General features: G+C 39.5%; 1 protein-coding gene across 1 annotated transcript in view; it reads right to left on the bottom strand.

Moving 5' to 3' along the window:
* Positions 1–19395, bottom strand: part of LOC131043995 (syntaxin-132) — a 116025-nt gene that overhangs the window by 32523 nt on the left and 64107 nt on the right. Inside the window, exons 5-11 of the mRNA XM_057977263.2 lie at positions 19198–19286; positions 19017–19090; positions 18781–18823; positions 18132–18192; positions 17927–17952; positions 17739–17816; positions 17522–17602 (exon numbers count right to left, since the gene is read on the bottom strand). Of these exons, the coding sequence (XP_057833246.1) occupies positions 17522–17602; positions 17739–17816; positions 17927–17952; positions 18132–18192; positions 18781–18823; positions 19017–19090; positions 19198–19286 (452 nt within the window). The remainder of the gene's footprint in view (positions 1–17521; positions 17603–17738; positions 17817–17926; positions 17953–18131; positions 18193–18780; positions 18824–19016; positions 19091–19197; positions 19287–19395) is intronic.

Here is a 19395-nt window from a genome sequence, read left to right on the forward strand (position 1 = left end):
AGTTAGCAGTTGAAAAGGAGGAAATGGGAGAACCCTCTTCTCCCATAATTTCCGCAGAGAATGAATTGCTCATCGCTAAAGGAGTTGTGACTATTACAGAGGAAGAGATGGTTGAGACAAACATGGAGCAGCCCTCCACTTCTTTTCAAAGAGAATCGGCATCTTCTAAAAGAAAAGGGAAGGAATTAGAAGGAATTAATGCAGAAGATGAACCTATGGTTCAACCGCAGGAAACTCAAGTTTCCCCTGCAGCCAAGAGGCGTAGACCGAAGAGAAATACTCCTGTAGCAAAGCCGCAGGTAGAAACCGTTCCTGCAACCACTCCAAAGGTTTATGCAAGAAAAACTCGGAGTACTACCCAAAAAGTTCATCCAGTAAGTCATGCAACAAAGGTTATTTTAGTAGAAGCATTAGCAGAAGAGAGCCCAACAGAGGTTGAAATTCAAAAGGAGGATGATGTTGACAAACTTTCAAGTCTGGCATATGTGGCAAGACAGCTTGAGGAACCTGTTGAAGAAATTCCACATCCAAAGGTAACAGCTATTAGACCTCCATCATCCCTCAGCAGTTTATCTATTGCATTAACATTTTATAGGCAGTGGGAGATAGAAAGGGCTAGATTACAAGGGATTATTGACAAACAACAGAAGGAAATTGAAAAAAGGGATAATAAAATTGAAGAATTAGAAGCCAAAGTTGATACAATCACTAGTATGGTCTCAGAGTTAATGCAATGTAGGGCACCGCCAAGAGTTTATGCTCTGCATTTGAAAGAGCGGTATTTAAATTTTAAATTAAACCGCATTGTCAGGGACCTTAGCCTTTCTTTAGAAACCCCTAGGGAATTTTATAATGCCTATCAAACTTCCCCAGCAGCTATGAAAAACTTATTGTGTCATGGCAAGCTATAGGTATCTATACTTCAATAGCACCCTGTTGTGACCATTTCACACATCGCCCCATCGCAAATGGGGACCCCCTCTTTTTGCTTGTTTTTCGCTCGTTTTCGCTTTTGTTTTTAGGGTTTTGTTAGTTGGTTGGTTGTCTGGATTTAGGGCCAAGCCTTAGGGTTTTAAATTCTGCCTTTTCAAGCCAAAATCCAGTTATTTTTTGAGAGCTTTTGAGCTTCCTTTTCTGGAATGCAAATTCTGAATGCAATGATTTCGCCAAAATGGTCTAAATTTTAATTGGAATGTTCATGCAGAGCTTAAATTTGTCTAAGTCTTGACCATCAATGTGAATTTCTGTCCGATTGAATATTTTGACCAAATTTTGACTTTTTTGAATTTTGATCCTGGGCATTGGAATTGATTTGTTTTCGCCTCATGAAGTGTTAAAATGTGAAAAATCTTGTTATTTTGGCCTGTAGGAGCAAAATCGCTCCTGTCCCTCAGTGAAGGACGGGAGCTCATTTTCAAATATCTCATCATTCTTGCAGAGTCCAGACAAATTTTACGTTTGAAGTGATGGAGAACGACGGGATCTTTCCATTGAATATAAATTGAAGATTTTCATGAGCACAGACATGCCTCCAGGAGGAAAATCGCTCCTGTCCCTCAGTGAAGGACCGGAGCTACAATTCAAATTTCGTCTTGTCCTTGCAAGATTTCGAGAGCTTAATGATTTGAGGACGTCCAAGGGAGGATGCTTTACCAAATGAATATAATTTGAGATGCAAAAACGAAGGAGAATGACCTATATTGACTAAATCGCTCCTGTCCCTCTCCAAGGGACCAGGGCGAAGTACCTTGTAGCTCTCGTCCCTCTCCCAGGGACCAGAGCGATTTCCTTCATTTTGCAAAATCCAGACAAAGGTCAAGGCAAGTTTACATTCAAAAACAAAGGAGAACATGAGATAAATGCGTTGAATATAAATTGAAGATTTTTTGGGACGTCCATACTAGTGTTAAATGCCTAGTTCGCTCCTGTCCCTCAGGAAGGGACCAGAGCGATTTTTGATATAATTGCTTTTCTTGCAAAGTTACAAATGATGTCAAGGCATGGACGAATAGAGTGAAGAAGGACGAGTCCGTTGAATATAAATTTGGAACATGGCAAAGTGAGATAGTGGCCACAAGGGAAGGATCGCTCCTGTCCCTCTTCAAGGGACCAGGGCGATGATGATGATAATACTCTCTATGCAAGTTCAAGGTCGTTCCTCCAAGGTTCAAGGCCGATCCAAGTCAAGACGAAGGGTGGCGAAGACATTTTAGAGCATTTCCATCAAGCGCAAGGTTGTAAAGGTCATCACATGGAAGGAATGTGCACTCTAAGACCCAGATCGCTCCTGTCCCTCTCCAAGGGACCAGAGCGATATTTCCATTAAGGCATCGATTTCAAAGGACAAGGAAATATTAAGTTACCAAGAGGACTTAAGGGACGTCATTTCACGTAATGAAGATAATTGCAAGTTAGTAAAAACAAGAACAAGCTCGCAATGATGAACTTCGCTCCTGTCCCTCAGGAAGGGACCAGGGCGATGTTGGATATATTGGCCATTTTATGCAAGATTTGCGTAAGATCAAGGGTTCGCAACGTCTTGGAGGGTCCATGGTATGACAACAAGATGATAAACAAGAGTTTTGAACGTGAAATGATCATCATTTTGAGCATGGAGACTAGATCGCTCCTGTCCCTCTCCAAGGGACCAGGGCGATTCGCTTTGGATTCCTCGTTTTGTTCCAAGTGCGTGCTAAGTTAAAGATTCACAAGGTTATGCAAAGTCCATGGCATCGTTTGAAGATAATTTGCAAGGGTTTGAACGTCTAAACATCGCCAAATAGTGTAAAAGCCCCATATCGCTCCTGTCCTTTGGACAAGGACCAAGGCGATACTATCAAAACACTCACGTTCCTTCAAAGATCAAGGCGAAGCGAGGTTAGGAAGTGCGAAGGACGACGTTTGAAGGACATTGCAAAGGAGATCGAAGTTTAAAAGTCGCCAAGATCAAGGAGAAATAATGGATCGCTCCTGTCCCTCTCCAAGGGACAAGGGCGATGGTCCCTTTAATACGTCCAAACACATAATGAAGACAAATGGAATAAGCGCGAAAGGAATGAGCATAGACGTTATTCGCCTTACAATGGAAGTTCGAAGGTCAAAAGATACAAGATGAACGCGAAGACATGGAGATCGCTCCTGTCCCTCTCCAAGGGACAAGGGCGATGTTAGGCAAAACACATGATATTCTTTGAAAATCACGTTAAGACAAGGACGCACAAGGTTTTAAATGACATTTGGAAGATGATACAAGGAAAGGATCGTACCAAAATGGAGAATTTCAAGCAAAAAACTTAGGATCGCTCCTGTCCCTCTCCAAGGGACCAGGGCGATAATGGTCATAAGATGCACTTGCTCGCACAAGAAAGAAATTCAAATTCGAAGGACCACCAGATGATCGATTTGGAACGTGAAAATGAAGGAGTCAAACGTTGGCATCGCAAGAATCAAGACCAAAATCATGGATCGCTCCTGTCCCTCTCCAAGGGACCAGAGCGATGAGGTACGTCCCTTTATTTTCATATTTTTGGCGCCAAATTAAACAATTCAAATATCCTTAAATGCTAAATCGATTTAAAAATTGAAAATCTTATTTATTTAGCAATTAATATGGCGTTAATCTTTATTAATTATTTTTGCCTTTATTAAAATCGAAATTTGCAAATAAAAAAAAACGCAAGGCATTAATAGTTAATTATTTAATTAATAAAAAATCGATTTCAAGCGCTCATTTAAGGAGGTCGGCCTTGTCATTTCATTGCAAATCATTTAAAAAAATGGTTTTATTTTTATCAAGTCGGCCTAAGGGGTGAAGGATGAACGCGCTATATCAGGGGAGTGGAATTATCATTTTCTACATCATTATTTTACCTTCCTTCATGCGAATTGAAAGAGGCGAATATAGTGCGAATATTATCCAAGCTGGCGTAGACACTTCAAAGGTGGTGCGAGTTTCATTCAACCAAGGGTGGCGCGCTAAGTTATCTAAAGGTGGTGCGATTTCAAACCAAAGGTGGCGCTAATATAGAGTGCGAATTACGTTGAAGACCAAGGGTGGTGCGAATTTGAAGATCATTTAAGACCACGTCTAAGGCAATACTTCAAGATCACGTTCTCTCCAGAGGTGGCGAAGTCGATTTTAAGGAAATCATATTGAAGATTATCTTATACCTCAATTTTGCCTAGGCAAATTTTGTTTTTGCATTCTAGAGTTAGCTCTCTATCGAGGTATGGCGATTTAATTGTTATTGCTTTATTCATTCATCGTCATATTTCAAATTTTGAAATTTTGAGTTTTGAAATCTCTTAGCTCAATCGTTGTATTTTAGGAAATGATAACTCTAGAGACTTATCATGAGGTTTCCTAAAATTTATCTCTCTTATTTACGTTATTTATTACAAAATCTATTTCTTATAATGAAATGTTGTGTAGGTATGGCGACCCCAAAGACGGGAGCATCCACCAGTCGCTCGGCTCTCATGAAAGAAGATCAGAAGACCGAAGAAGTGGAGACCAAGATCGTGTCGAAGTGGAGCAACATTGGAGATACCAACTTGGGGAACTTTAGCACGAAGAAGTTCCGAGAGGTCCCTTACATCGGCAAGCCATCACCTGTCGCCCGGAGAATAATAGAGAGTGGCATCATTAAGGCGGCCGGTTTTCCTCCAGCCATTCAGTGCCACGAGTTGATGATCGAGTGTGCCCGTCATTACAATCCACAGTCCAGGACAATTGTGTCCAATGAGGGAAACACTTTGGCGTACCTTTCAGAGGAAGCCATAAGTGAAGCCTTCCATCTTCCAGAGCACAGGGACATGATATACAAGAGCATTGAAGGAGCCAGATCAGTGTACGATGATGATCCAGATGCTTGCCTAAGCATAATCAACAAGAACTAGCTACTTAAGAGTCGTCCCCGTATGAGCAAAGTACCGAACACACCACACAGGATTGATTTCCAAGAGGAGTACAGAGATTTGATTACCATGCTCAACAGAGTTACAGGAGCACCTCATGCCTTCTATTTTGAGAAATGGATGTTTTACTTCATCCAGGTGATTGTTCAAGGAAAGGGTACAATACATTGGGCTAGGATAATTAGCCATTGCTTAGACGTACAGTTGAGAAGACTCAGGGCTACTAAGTCCTTCCACATGAGTTCATACGTCATCTATGCCTTAATCAAGAGCGTTGAGTACGCAGGACTACCTCACAGAGGAGTGATTGGAAGAGGACCCGGCGAGGTCAGAGTTTGTGAATCCTATACCTACTTGCATCATCCACCAGGGAAGAACTACAAGTTAATCAATGATACTTTCACGATGAACATCACAAGGACGTTGCAAGGAGGGATTCACAACAGATTATCTCAGGATGCCCAGGAATTCATCAAGAGGTACGGTGCTTGGTTCATTCAGTTTCCCAAGTTCACTTACATTAGAGTGTATGGATGTCCTTTACCTCCATACATGTTGTCGAGGTACCCGACAGACAGAATTGTGTTACTTGAAGTAACAAGGCAGTTGGCAGCATATGTGAAGGCATTCAGACACAGACATCAGAATGGAGTTCAGGTACCTATTATTTTGGGTAATTCAGTTGAGGTATGTCCTAATGTCTTAGCCATGGATGACGCAGAGAAGGAGTTAGCCTTGTATCCTTTTTCATCTTTTGCTTGGAGGAATAGTTTTGATCCACATGGACATTTAGAGGAGACGGTCGGTAGAAGATTTAGACATGAGTACCAAATTGAAGATTTTATGATGAATCTCCTAGATGATCTCGAAGTGAAACGAAAGATACATTCTAGATTGCCTTTGGATTTCATCAGGAAATGTAAGATTTACAGAGTAGCCGACCAAGCTCAGGACAACGGCAGGCACACCCAATCTTCATATGATAGAGAAAGCAAGACAATAAGTTTGAATTGGAATGAGCCCGAGGCCGTGGATTTAGATGATTTGATGGCACCAGTCTTGTCTTGTACTCGCAGATGGGTAGACGTTCAGCATCAGAAGTTGAGAGAACAGGGCATAGCCATGTCTTTTACTTTGGAAGAAAAGCCAGCCGAAGGTGGAGCCAGTGTTAGTGAAGGCAATCCTAATCCTAAGAATTCAGGTGAAGGTAACCTTCGATGTGCCAGTGAGGGCAATCTCTATTCGAGAGGTTCGAAGAGAAAGGAAAGATCAGAAAAGAAAGAGCCTTCCAAGAAAAAGCAAGGTGCCAACAAAGATCAAACACCAGGTACTTCTTCCAGGCCAGAGGATAGAACAGTTCGAGTGGAAGAGTCCATGGAATCGATGGTACAGAATGTCAGACAGGAGGAAGAACAGGCACAGCATGTTTCATCCGATGGATCCCTCCAAGACTACGATTTAGATAATGATAATGAAGTAACATCTCCTCCCAGACAAGAAGAAATAGTACATAAAGAGATTCAAGTTCAAGAGACAAGATCAAATATCCCAGATTGGTTGAAGGAAAGATTGACTAAGGTGATCGTAATTGAGGACGAGGACAGTGCAATTGATTTAGAGAGCCTCGTAGGACGTTCACATATGACAATAGAGAAGAAGAAGGCTACAAAGATGTCCAAGATGATTCGAGATGAGACTGGATCTAGAAAATTGCAGATAGCTACACCGGCAGCAGACAAATATGAGGGTGAGATCCTAGCAGAGGACTATCATATACAGACTATTGAGTTAGGACCTTCCACAGCAGAGCAGACTTTAGATGATGCCACCGACACATTTGAGGCATTGAAGGACAAGCTTAGAGAAGAAGTGGAAAAGAATAGAAAGCTTGAGAGAGAGGTCGGTGCATGGAGGACGTATTTCAGTCACATCAATGAACCTTTGGGACGTCAGGATCCAGTCAGATCACCATTGCAGGCATTGCCCCTTCAATCAATCAATGAAGCAGAAAGATTCAGGAACCTGGTCCAGCGTACATGTGGTTGGATGGATAGATCTCACACGGTGGCCATTGAGTTTGTTACAAGGATGTCGAAGATCACCCACCAGGCTATCCAAGTTCTTGAGATTATTCACAGATTGATGGCAACAGTAGCTGCATTTGCCCATACCAAGGACGTTGTCATCCCTGTCTTGAAAGTTATAAGACACACATCCAGAAGAATTTTAGCACAAGAGAAGATCTTAGAAGGTGATTCTCACAGTTTGTTTCAGTGGTCAACCTTACTCCATATAAAGAGTGTTCTCTTTGAGGACATCAGTGTTAGATGTGGTCAAGTTGAGGAGGTGATCAATCCGATCCAGGACAGAGTATTTGAGGTACTTCGTACCATTCTTGGCAGAAGGATCGAGGTAGAGACAGATGTGGATTTACAAGAATTTGAGGATAGAATCAAGATCATCTTTCGCAAGGACGCAGATGTTACAGATGAGCAGTATGATCAGATGTATGCCACCATGCTCCTGATTGATAAAACAAAGGAACTTGAACCTACTTGGGACACAGCTCTTCTAGATGCATTTGATCAGGTTATCCACTTAGAAGAGAGTATCAAGAATCTTCCCGAGATTCCAAGCACAGAAATCGAAGGAATCGTGACAAAATTCATTGCATATGCTAAGAAAGAGAATTGGAAAGGGAATAAGATTCTAGATGAAAGGTTGTTACAGATGACATGACATCTTATTTCTCATTGGTTGATACCTCCTAGATTTTTGTGCCAAATTTAATATTTGGCTATGTATTTAATGTTGTTCAGTAAAAAGGAGGTCATTTGTAACAAACCCTAATTAGGGTTTAGGTGTCATGATCTTGTCCATTGATTTACTTTCAATCTGGACCTTTCATTGTAACTGGGGATGCTATTTATACCCCCATTTTCCATTGCATTTGAGAATAGAAAAATAGTGAATAGTGTGAGAGATAATAGTTGATGTAATAGAGAGATTAGAGTTAGAAGCAATTTTTATTTTGTAGCAAGATTGAGTCTTGAAGGGAGAAATTCAAGCAATTGTTGTATATGATGACTTGGAAATCAATAAAATATTGAAGTTATGGTGTTTTGTTGCAAGTTTCTTGAGTTATCTTCATGGTTGTTGGATGTACTTGAATCACGCTCAATCGAAGTAGTTTGTTAATTTGAAAGACTAAGTGTGAGATTTGATATTTGGTAGGATTCGCAATCCAAACCACTAGCTTCTTGCTGATTGTAGGAACGCCTTGTGTGGTCGACTGGAAAACATTTTGAGTCCTTAACCTTCAAGCATTTTCGTATCTAGGATATGTACCTTCGTAGTAGTGTCCTTGGTCTTTGATGCATTGAATACCATTATTACCTTAGAAGATCGCACTAATTTCAATTGAGTTGTTATCTTATGGCAAAATTGAAGTTGGTTGAATCTTGCCAAATCTCATTCATGCTAAGTCGTTCATAGGGTTAGGCTAGATTAGACTTCCTTAAACCCTGTCCTTTTTTCATTTTTTGAAAGTTCCTTTTAGATTAGTAAAATCTTCAAGCTTTTGAATCCGTAAGACGCCTTGGAGGAAACAGCAAATCACATCATACCACTAAAAAAGCTTGTCCACACGTGGAGACCCCACTAAAAGAACCTTGGAGTCCATCTAACTGATCCTTTTTGCAGATCTTCAGCAGTTAGAGACTATTTTCTCAAGAGAGGATAAGATGCCTGTAGGTATTTTATTCTGTGTATGATTGTGTACAAAATACACGTCAACACACCCGGAACATGGCAAGCTATAGGTATCTATACTTCAATAGCACCCGAGACATTGCCTCGCTGCCAGTCAAGCGTCCATAGCTCCGACGAGGTTGTCTCTGGAATTCCACGAATATTGCTCCATTGCCAACCAAGCGTCCATAGCCCCAGTGGAGTTATCTGCATATTCCCAAAGCCAATATTTTGATATTTCTTTTCATTTTTTCATCCTTTCTTTTCCTTTGATATTTCATTTCATTTCCGTCAATTCCTCTGGCTTGTAAGCAATTAAGCCTACTATGGGTTTGGAGATTCTAGTGGCGCTGAAGCAAGATGTAAAGTTTTCACCAACCATAACTTCTCCTAAGAGATCTGAATGACTTAGAGCAATTGACTAGGAGTGGAAAACAACATCATCACCCCACCCACAAACAGGAACTCCAAACAATTTAGGCCACTCCAAAACCCTAAACCTAAGCAAAACCACTTGAGCGGACAAGCTCAAGGGAAACCAGCACCAAAGGCTGAAAACCAAAACTGAAACAAAACCAACGGGGAAACAAACAAAAAAGAAAAACAAAACAAAACAAACCAAAACCCCAAAAACAACGGGAAAACAAACAAAGCAAACAGAAAGGAAACCTACTCTAATAAGAACAAAAATTTCGAACGGACAATAGTCACAAGACCGAAATATATACAACTCCTAACATGATTTCTCAGGATGCACAGGAGCAACAGGGCATCAGTCATGGTTCGAAGCCTTGTCAGTTTATCTTTAAACTCAGAAAAGTAATCTTTCATAATGCAACTCTCAAACTTAAACAAAACTTCAGAAAAGATTAGCAATTGTGGCAACTCATCGGGACCATGATCGATCCATAAGCAATTTCTTCTTCCTAAATCTCTGTAATTAAATTCATAGCTTTCAAATTCAGGAGCAAGGAAAGAGACAACCTGGTGGTTTTTGTGCATGGCCAAGAATTCTGGCGTGTCATCCACTGCTTCATCAGGAGGTCGAAGCTGGTGGTGTATCATCCCACTTGCATCTGAAATATGCAGATTGGGATCACATTCAATGCCGAGCAAACTGTGGGGCGAACTGGATTTGAATGGGAACTTGGAAATATTTGATAACGAGTTGAGCCCCAACCCGAATTGCTCTTCATTCTTCACTTCTATCATAGCAACTTGTTCCTCAATCGGCATCTCACGAATCTCAATTTCTTTTAACAATTCTTCTTGGATCTTAAGTAGAGGTTCAAGCACCGACCCCACCTGCATTTCATACTCTACTTCCATCTCAACGGCCCACTGACTATCACATATTCCTTCCTACCTCGAGCTGCTTATCATTTCTTCCATCTGGAGCATGCACGAACGAACTTCTTCATCAAGGAGCATCTCTTCTTGCTTGACTATGGAAACATTTCTTGCATTTGTTTGAACGTCTTCCATTTCTTCCTCAACCTCCACTTCAGCGGGTGTTCCTTTCTTCGGCATAAGGTACGCAAATTTTATCTTGACTGAATTGTGTTGATTGTCCTGCTCAATTGTGCTTTCTTCACTATCAGATGCTACAGTAATACCTTCATTTGATGGTAAGTCAATTGATTGAAGGTGAGCATTCCGCCACTTTTCTATAGTGTACATCTTTGGCGATTCTTCTGACTCTGCCTGCATCTTAGCTTGGTGAATAGCTTCTCTGCATGATGGACATGTGACTTCGGAATGAGCGGTATTGTGGATCCTACACCAACACGGGAGCAAGATGCCTTCTATGCACAAGTCTTTCTCATCTCCATGAACCTCATGATAAATTCACTTTCACTGATTGAAGATTCGGGCTAAACTTTCACGAGTACAATGAGCTCATGTACTTCTGAAATGGAAACTTTCCCTTGCAAGGCTAATTCCATCCTTGACAGAAATGTTAAACAATGCATCTCATTGTGCCCGCCAGTGTTATGAATTCTACAACAATTCCTTGATGCAAATTCAGACAAACTCCCAGGATGTAATTGTGCATTTAATCTCCACCAAAGTTGAAGGATATCAACTTCTTGCTCCATTGAGAAATCTTTTTTTTTTATTTTCAATTTTCTGATTTTTTTTTGGATTTTTCTGACATATAAGAGATCTGACATATCTCTGATTCTGCACTTGAGAGCTCATGCTAGTTCCAGCCAAATTGAATTTTGTGGTCAGCCCTCCTAGCGCCAATTTTGTTGACGTGTTTTTTATGACAGCGTCTAACACAGAATAAAGTTCCCTAATGGTCACTTCACTCTCTCTTGATCAAAGTGCAATTGCATGCTAAGATTGCAAGAAGTTCAAACAATCAACTCCAAGGTTCCTTCAATGCATGGACGTGACTCAGTTGGCTGATGTGATTGCTGGTAATCCAAGGGGCCTTATGTTTGCATCGTTCTTTCACTTCTTTGCTGTGGCTGGAACTCCATCATCAGATATGGCAATTCTGCGATGCTTCTACTTTGAATGGACTAAAATGAACTGAAAGTAAAAGGGAAAGGGTTTAGAAGGATCTAAATCTACTCCTAAGGGCAGTGATAACAATGAATAGTGCTCTGGTGGACAAATTCCAAATAAACCAAGCTCTGCTTCGCCAAGATCAACTACAACTCTGTAAGAACCGGTGCAATCTTCTGGGGAGGCTAAAGGATTTTCAAATCGAGAAAGTACATTTGAATACCCAAAAAACGGCGCAATCCAAATGACTATCCACAATCCAACTTAGCACAAATTTAGGGGGCTCAGACTAACTTTACACTGCAACTTACAATCAGCAAGATGCAAAAAGTATGAACCATGGAAATTCATCAAACACCATTACATTCTCCATTGAAATCAAAGCACTTTACTATTTCTAATCTAAGTGAGGAAGGTGAAACCATGCAAGTCTTGAAAAAATAACTTAAGTGGACACCATCAGAGAACAATGTTTCACTGTTATTATCCCAAAACTTATCGCAACAATTTCATACAAGGCTCCCTCTCTTTACAAATGAGGGGGTCACCCCTTTATATAGGCCTCAGGCCATGCAAACCCTAATTAGGGTTCACCCCAGAAGATTCCCACTCAAGGTGCAACAAGGTGGGAATCGGTAATTAATAACCCATCATGCCCATATACAATTAATTACAATCCTGCCAGAAATGGCGCCCGTAAAGCATTAATTAACCATTACATTCAAAAAGTGCCCACTATGCAATGAATGTGCCCTCATGCAAAAATTGCCCATGATGCCATAAATGCACCATCATCTCCTGAACGTGACAGCCGCATGCAGAAGGAATCTGCCATAATGCCATAAATGTGACGGCTGCATGCAAAGAGATGCTTCATTAATTCAGTGTCAGTTGACTCGGCTGCCACTTGGTGGAAAAACCCCTGGAGAGAGAAAAACTTCAAGAGGGAGAATCTATGACGCTGGAAGTATTTTCTTGAAGTTTTTGAACTTGCCTTGCTCTAGAAAAGATTTTCAATGATTTTTCAACATCTATTTTTTAGGAATTTTGCACAAATTAGGGTTTCAAGTCCAAGAGGAAGAGAAATCTCCTACGAATCCAAATCTGTAAAAATTTTGAAATTTGGATGTGATTTGATGCCCGCGAATGGATTTTTCAAATTTCTCCCTGGGGGGGGGGGAAATTTCTTGTTTACTTCATCCCTGATTCCTTCCTTGCCTTAGAAATTTTATCTTCAATTCATCCTTGGATGTGATTTCTTGTTGTGGAGGAATTCTCCTTTGGAAAGAAATTTGTTCCTTACCCTGAGGAAGGAAATTCTTCATACCTTAGCCAATTTTCATGATTTCCAAGAACTATGTCCTGAAGGAAGAAATTTCAAACACTTAGTCAATTTTTCACCTTTCCTGGAATTTCTTCTTCTTGGGTGCAATTCTTCCCCGATGAAGGAATTCATCTCTTTGTGCACTGTCCATGAGAAGATCATTTTAGCGCACTCCTGTGTTCCTAGGCGGCATTTTACACTTGGTGGGGAATTCTTTCAATTCCATGGATTCCTTGCATCCCTCTATCTGGCACTCCTTCTCTCACTTGGGCACTAAAATGCCTTGGTCAAGGACTCTTGTAATTTGCATGTTTCTCCATGCACTCTTCATTCAGGCGCCCTCCACAAGGCTGGGCCAAAAATTCCTCCTGAGGAAGGAATTCATTGTTTTGTGAATTGTCCATGTCTTCTTTTCAACATCCCTAGTTTTTAGAGATCCTCCTAAAATATAGGAGCCAGATTCATTGGATGGAGAATTCTGCCACGATTTCAAATCTATAACAATTTCCTCATTCCGACGAGATTCGGTGTCTAAAAATAGCAAATTCAAAAATTTGCCCGAGGGGAATTTTATTTTCTATTCCTCCTTGACCCCTTGGATTCCATGCCTTAGGCAAAATTTCAACTTTTTAGCTTGGGAGTTGAACTCACTGTGCCTTGGAATTTTCACTTTTTAACACCTTCCATGGAATGCCCATTTTGGCGCCCAATCACTCCCTTGGGCGGATTTTTCACTGGAGGAAGGATTCATGGAATTGTCCTTCTCTCCTTGGGCATGCCACTTTGGCACCTTCCCTCATGTCTGGGCGCAAATCATACTTGGCCAAGGATTTTTTTCATTTGTCCATCCATCCTTGCCTTCTCCATTTTGGCGTCCAAGTCCACATCTGGGCGGATTTTCTCATGGGCCAAGGATTCATGAAATTTGTCCGCTTATCCTTGCCTCCTCCGTTTTGGCGCCCAAGTCCACATCTGGGCAGATTTTCTCATGGGCCAAGGATTCATCAAATTTGTCCGCTTATCCTTGCCTCCTCCATTTTAGCGCCCAAGTCCACATCTGGGTGGATTTCCTCATGGGCCAAGGATTCATGAAATTTGCCCGCTTATCCTTGCCTCCTCCATTTTGGCGCCCAAGTCCACATCTAGGCGGATTTTCTCATGGGCCAAGGATTCATGAAATTTGTCCGCTTATCCTTGCCTAGGACAATTTGACCCCTTTGCAATTTTGGAATGACTTCCTGAACCTTGGTGAATTTCAAAGCTTTCCATTTTAGGCATAGGCTTCCGGCACTTGATCAATTTCTGGCTTTCTCTGTCTGTTATCTGACTTTCCGGAATTAGAAATGTCTGCGAACGTCTGATCCTTGTCGCCTTATCTGACTGACCCTACCAGTACTGACTTTCCAAAAATAGAAACCTTCAAAATGTCAACGTTAGACCCCTAGACAAGGTGCAGGAATGGCTTACTATAAATAGAAACTTACTAAAAATAGTAAGTTTGATTTTTGGCAAAATGACGACATTTCGGGACTCGGAAAAATCCCTAAAAAATAGGAACTTTCTAAAAATAGAAAGTTGCTCCGTTTGGGCTCAATTTTACTGGGAGGTTCCTTGAAGGGCCCTGATTCTAGTTGTATGTTCAGTTTTCCCAAAACCCTAATAGAAACCCCTAAAATCTAGGACAGAAGGCAAAAACCCTAAAATTCACAAAACGAGTCCTAGACTTAGCCGAATTTGCTCAAACTAAAGGCAGACTTGACCGATATGACCCCCAAACACTTGCAAAGCGGGGAAACTAACGAGACTGTTGCGAAAAGACCCCAAAAACAAAGCCAAAAGACCGGAAGGGCATAAAAAGTAGGGGGTCCCTATTTGCAATGGGGCGATGTGTGAAAACGTCACAACAAGTCACAACTTTTCATTCCATGTCTTTTGATCATTCATTAACTTAATGAAATTTTCATTATATTCTTTTATATTTTATTTTTATTTAATTTTTTTTCTTTTGCATTTTAATTTTAATATTATTATTTACCATTAAATTATATTTCAAAGTGGGGACATTACAGTAGTCCTGTTTGATTTCATCATGCAGATTGAGTTGCACCTAGAGGAAGATTTTGCACCTAAAAAGGAGGAATTGCTATGCATAACCTTGACTAAAGTTGAAGATGAGATCATGTTTCAAAGACATGATCCAGAGTTATCATGGGCTGTGGCCATACAAAAGTAATATGGATATCAGTAGCCAGCGGTAGGTGCAAAGAATTCAATTCAATGGAATTTGGCAATAAAAGGAAGCAAAGGAGAGTCAGTTGGAGGAGGTCAAGTTATGGTGGAATTTTGGTCGAGGAGGATGAGACACATGCCTAGCCAAAAGCAAGAAGTGAGGCTAAGGACAAGAAGAACATTTCTTTTGACATGCCTATCTCCAATGATGGGGCACGATAGTGTTTGTTCACAAACAAAAAGGGTAGTTCTACCACCTAGCCTTATTTTGTGAGCATTATGCACACAAACACTTCCCTAGGGTATCTAATGCAGGAGCATCTTAGGGGTAAAACAAATAAAAACAAATTGATTGCAATTTTAGATTTTTGTGATTTTAACTTACTTCAAATATTCAAATTCAAATGGTTTCCCTCTTAATTTGAATGTTCCTTGTTAGTGGGAATCTTTGAAAGGCCTACTTGACAAGAGTACACCTGTTCATGGCACCCTATAGAATTTGGAGAGTCACAAAGTCTTAAAAGGGCACTTGGGAAGGTGGGCCACTTGCATGTTACTTTGAAAGGAGAACCTCACATTCATTGTCTTCTCCATGATGATTAGGTGGAAGTTACACTTGATCTTTTGACTTTGCATTAATCCTTAATGAATGGCATCACATTTGGAGGGTGTTCCATGGAAGGAGTTACAAAGTTGACTTCTTGACTTGAAACCTTGACCCCCCTTGGAGGAACAACACCACATTTAGAGAAAGATGCATTTGGAAGTTACATTATTGACTACTTCTCTAGAATCTTCTAACTGGGTTTCAAAGAGTTACAAAGATTGACCTAATTTTTGAAAGATGCATTTAGAGAAAGATGCATTTGGAAGTTACAAAGATTGAACTAATTTTTGAACCTCCGCTCCATCCACTTCCCATATCCAGTCCCACATTGGAATCCCACAACTTCTCCATAATGCTTCCATTGCTCTTTTAACCCCTTTTGTCAAGTTTCATTGGACTTTAGGACTTCCATTCCCCCATCCTATTCCGTCTAGTTTTAACCCGAAGCCTTACATGTCATGTTCTCACATCCTACTCCATTTTGAATCTTTGAATTTCTTCCTATTCATCTCCTTAACTTCCTAAATCCTCCCAAAATGCCATTGATGTCGGATTTGACCCTTCAACTTCCTAGTTAGATCCTTCTACAAATTCACATACAAATTCAATGATGGAAGATGAGAGCAACCATGTCGCCATTAAGGCAATTGTATTCACACTATCGCACTTGCTTTGTATGCCATTTCCAATCCTTGGTCAAATTTTTGCAAGTGGTTGGGCAACCAAACAAAGCATTATAAATATCAATTTGTTTTCCATAACATAGGTCGGTCATTTTTGCTCTCCCCACAACTGCAAGTGTTGAGGAGATTCTAGGGTTTCAACTCTTACAAATCTAGTCACCATTAGAGCAACATCTTTTCTAAATCACAAGGAGGTATTATTATTGTAATTGGTGTATGTAACTAAATGTCTCCATAGTTCCACCATTTGTGGATTTCAAGGGAAATTCTAGCTTAGGGTTTCCTCTTGCCACACTTATTGGTATGAACGTAATGAAGATTTGATGAATATGACAACATTTTAATCTGCTACAAGCTTTGTAATGGTCTCATATTCATTGCATATGGATATCTGCAGTTTGGGATGGATAACTAGAAAAGTTTAATTATTTGATATCATTATTTGTGGTGCATGTTTATGCACAACTCATATTCCTTTTTGATTTCATTATATTGTTTCTATTGGCATGATGTCTATAACCCGATGGAATAGCCACTTAATCATATAAGTAATGATCCATCATATGCTTAAACCAAAAACATCATTCACCAATAGATTAGGAGTAGGACATTAGTTTGCATGTATTTCATAATTCAATGATGTAATAAGGGAAGCATCTTCAATGATCAATAAATGTTCTTACCTTTAAGAATCATGTTTTGCATAGCCACATCTTCTTGTTATGCAATGATATCCGTATTATCTTAATATGAAATCTTATGTGCAGTGGGTTAGGCTTTGGTCTAGTGACGGCCCTCGGTTCCAAGTGTACAGTAGATCTTTCAATCCATATATCTATGGCTGTGATTAATCAAATTAAGGATACCTCTAGTGAAGCTCCCCTTGGGTCTAGCTGAGCCCAAAAGGAAAGGAGAGTATACCCACTCTCAACAATTGATCCATTGTTGCCTTCACTAATCATAAGTTAGAGCATGGTTGGCTCTAAGTTTGACACCCCTAGCGCTCCAAGAACGACCTGGCTTTAGGGATTTGGAACCCTCAACTTTGAGCACCAACATCATACCTAAAAGTTTAAAAAAAAACTGCCTTCCCAAAAACCCGTCCCTTTGTCCTAGAAACTGAGAGAAACACTAAGAAAAATAAGAGTTTGTTAGCTGTTACAGACCATTAGTTGTAAGTTAAAAGATAATAAAATCTCTAGTCTTGAGTAGAAGAACTGTTGTAGCCTTAAGCCCATACCCAAAAACAAAAAGACAAGTATTTAAGCATTGCATCTAAAATGCCACATTTAAAGCTTGCTCTTATAAGTATTTTAAGACTGTAGTTACAAGGGAGCTTTCCCTTCTAATTCAAAGGAAAATTTTAATACAATGTTTCATTTTGTATAGTCCCAAAATGATAAATTAAAATGCTATCAAATTCTTTCAAAGAAACATAGAGGTGCAAGAGAAAACATGACATTAGAAAACATAGTGCAAACTAGATAATAATACCTGATGTAAGTCAAGGAGCTTCTTCTCTATGTCCCTTACTGCATCATGTCGCTCCTGAATCTCTGCTAAGGTGTCCATTATCTACGTTGGAGCAGTAAACAAAGTTTCATTCACAAACTGGTACAAGGATCTTTTAGGTTGATGTAAAGACATATTCACAAACTGGTACAAGGATCTTTTAGGTTGATGTAAAGACAATAAGCAATCAAAAACCAACCTGGCCTCGGCCTTGCTCTTGAATAGCTTTCTGGAAAATTTGCTCACTATCTCCTGTCTCTATCAAACGCTCAATTGTCTAGACAATAAATCACAGAAAATATTCATTACCAAGCCACATAAAATAGCTGCAAATTTATAAGATAAAATACAATTTTAGTTAATTACTCCCATAATGAATTAACTCACATCTTCATCTGCCTTTGTTCCAGTCACTGCCACAAAGTATAAGAGGAAAATAGAAATAAACTATGTCAATAAATACTGCAAATTGTCAAAGCACAGATTGAATCATTGAAATTGAATAAAGAAATGGTATTCCCACGTACAGGTTGTATCACTACTCTGTAAGACATAAGCAACCTGATAAATACTTAAGAGACTTGAAGTAAACCTGTAAAAACTCTTCGTTCAACTACTTCTCGATATTCATCCTGAATCATCTGCCTTAGAGTCTGAAAAAAGATTCGAATTAGATAATTTACCCGTATAGAGTCAAAAAGGATGTAGAAAATGGAGACAAACCATTTATATTCGATCAACATAGATGTTTTATATCAATCATTTGCTTGCACACACACTAGAAAACTATGTTTTCATTTATCTAGAAGCTCCAAATTAAATTACACAAAAAGGATATACAGAGATCATGGTCTAACTCTAAACATCTTTGTTGCAAGATATAAAAAAAGCCAACTAGACGCCATGCTCATGCTGTATGTAAATGATGATGAAAAAAAGCCAATTATTCAAAATTAACTATATGCCTTATTGGCATCAAGTTCCTACAAAGAAGCAATGGCTGCTGGCTGTAGCACCATATGCACAAATTTAGAGAAATACAAAAGCTGACCACTTCAAAGTTTCAAACTATTATTTTAATAGAATAATGTCAATATAAATAGAGAAAATAAAGGAAATTCACAATAGATTTACTCATAAATAGCTCATAAATTCCCAATAATGTCACAGGCAAACTGAGAAAGCATTCATTTCAAAATATACTCAAGTCTTTATAGAAAAATCTAGAACTCTAAAGTTACCTGAAAATCTGACATGCGATCCTTCAATTTCTTTTTTAAAGTGCTGCAATTCGATGAAAAAGATAATTTAAAAAAATGTCTGAAATTTTAATAGGTAACATGGTGCAGTCAAACCTAGCCCACCAAATCCCATATATATGGTTTAACACTAGATGATTTAATAGCTACCACACAAATTATCAGGCATTTATCATAGATATAACTTCAGCTAGATTTTCCATCCATAACAAACTTACGCAGTCATTGACATTCGAGACCGATCAACACTAGTGCCTTTCTCACATCCAGGCTTCTTTCGGTTGGCCACATTCTGTTAAAAAACAGTTTAAAATGATAGTAGTGATTACTGACCAATTTTGTTTGTCTATTTTATATGCACAGTACAAGCTGAGCAAAATAATATCTATCATATCATACATCTGCATCAAGAGATTCAATTTTGTGTTTGATATTCTGTGCAATTTTCCCCACTTCGTCCACATCTTTCTCCATACGCTGTTTAATTGCTGCAAAACCCAAACATCAAATTTCATATTCCAACTAGAGTATGTGCTCAGAGTCAATATTTTTCTCTTGCAATGCATTAAAATTCCACGTGACAGTTACAATTATATG

Source organism: Cryptomeria japonica, chromosome 6, assembly GCF_030272615.1.
Source record: "Cryptomeria japonica chromosome 6, Sugi_1.0, whole genome shotgun sequence".
NCBI lineage: Eukaryota > Viridiplantae > Streptophyta > Pinopsida > Cupressales > Cupressaceae > Cryptomeria > Cryptomeria japonica.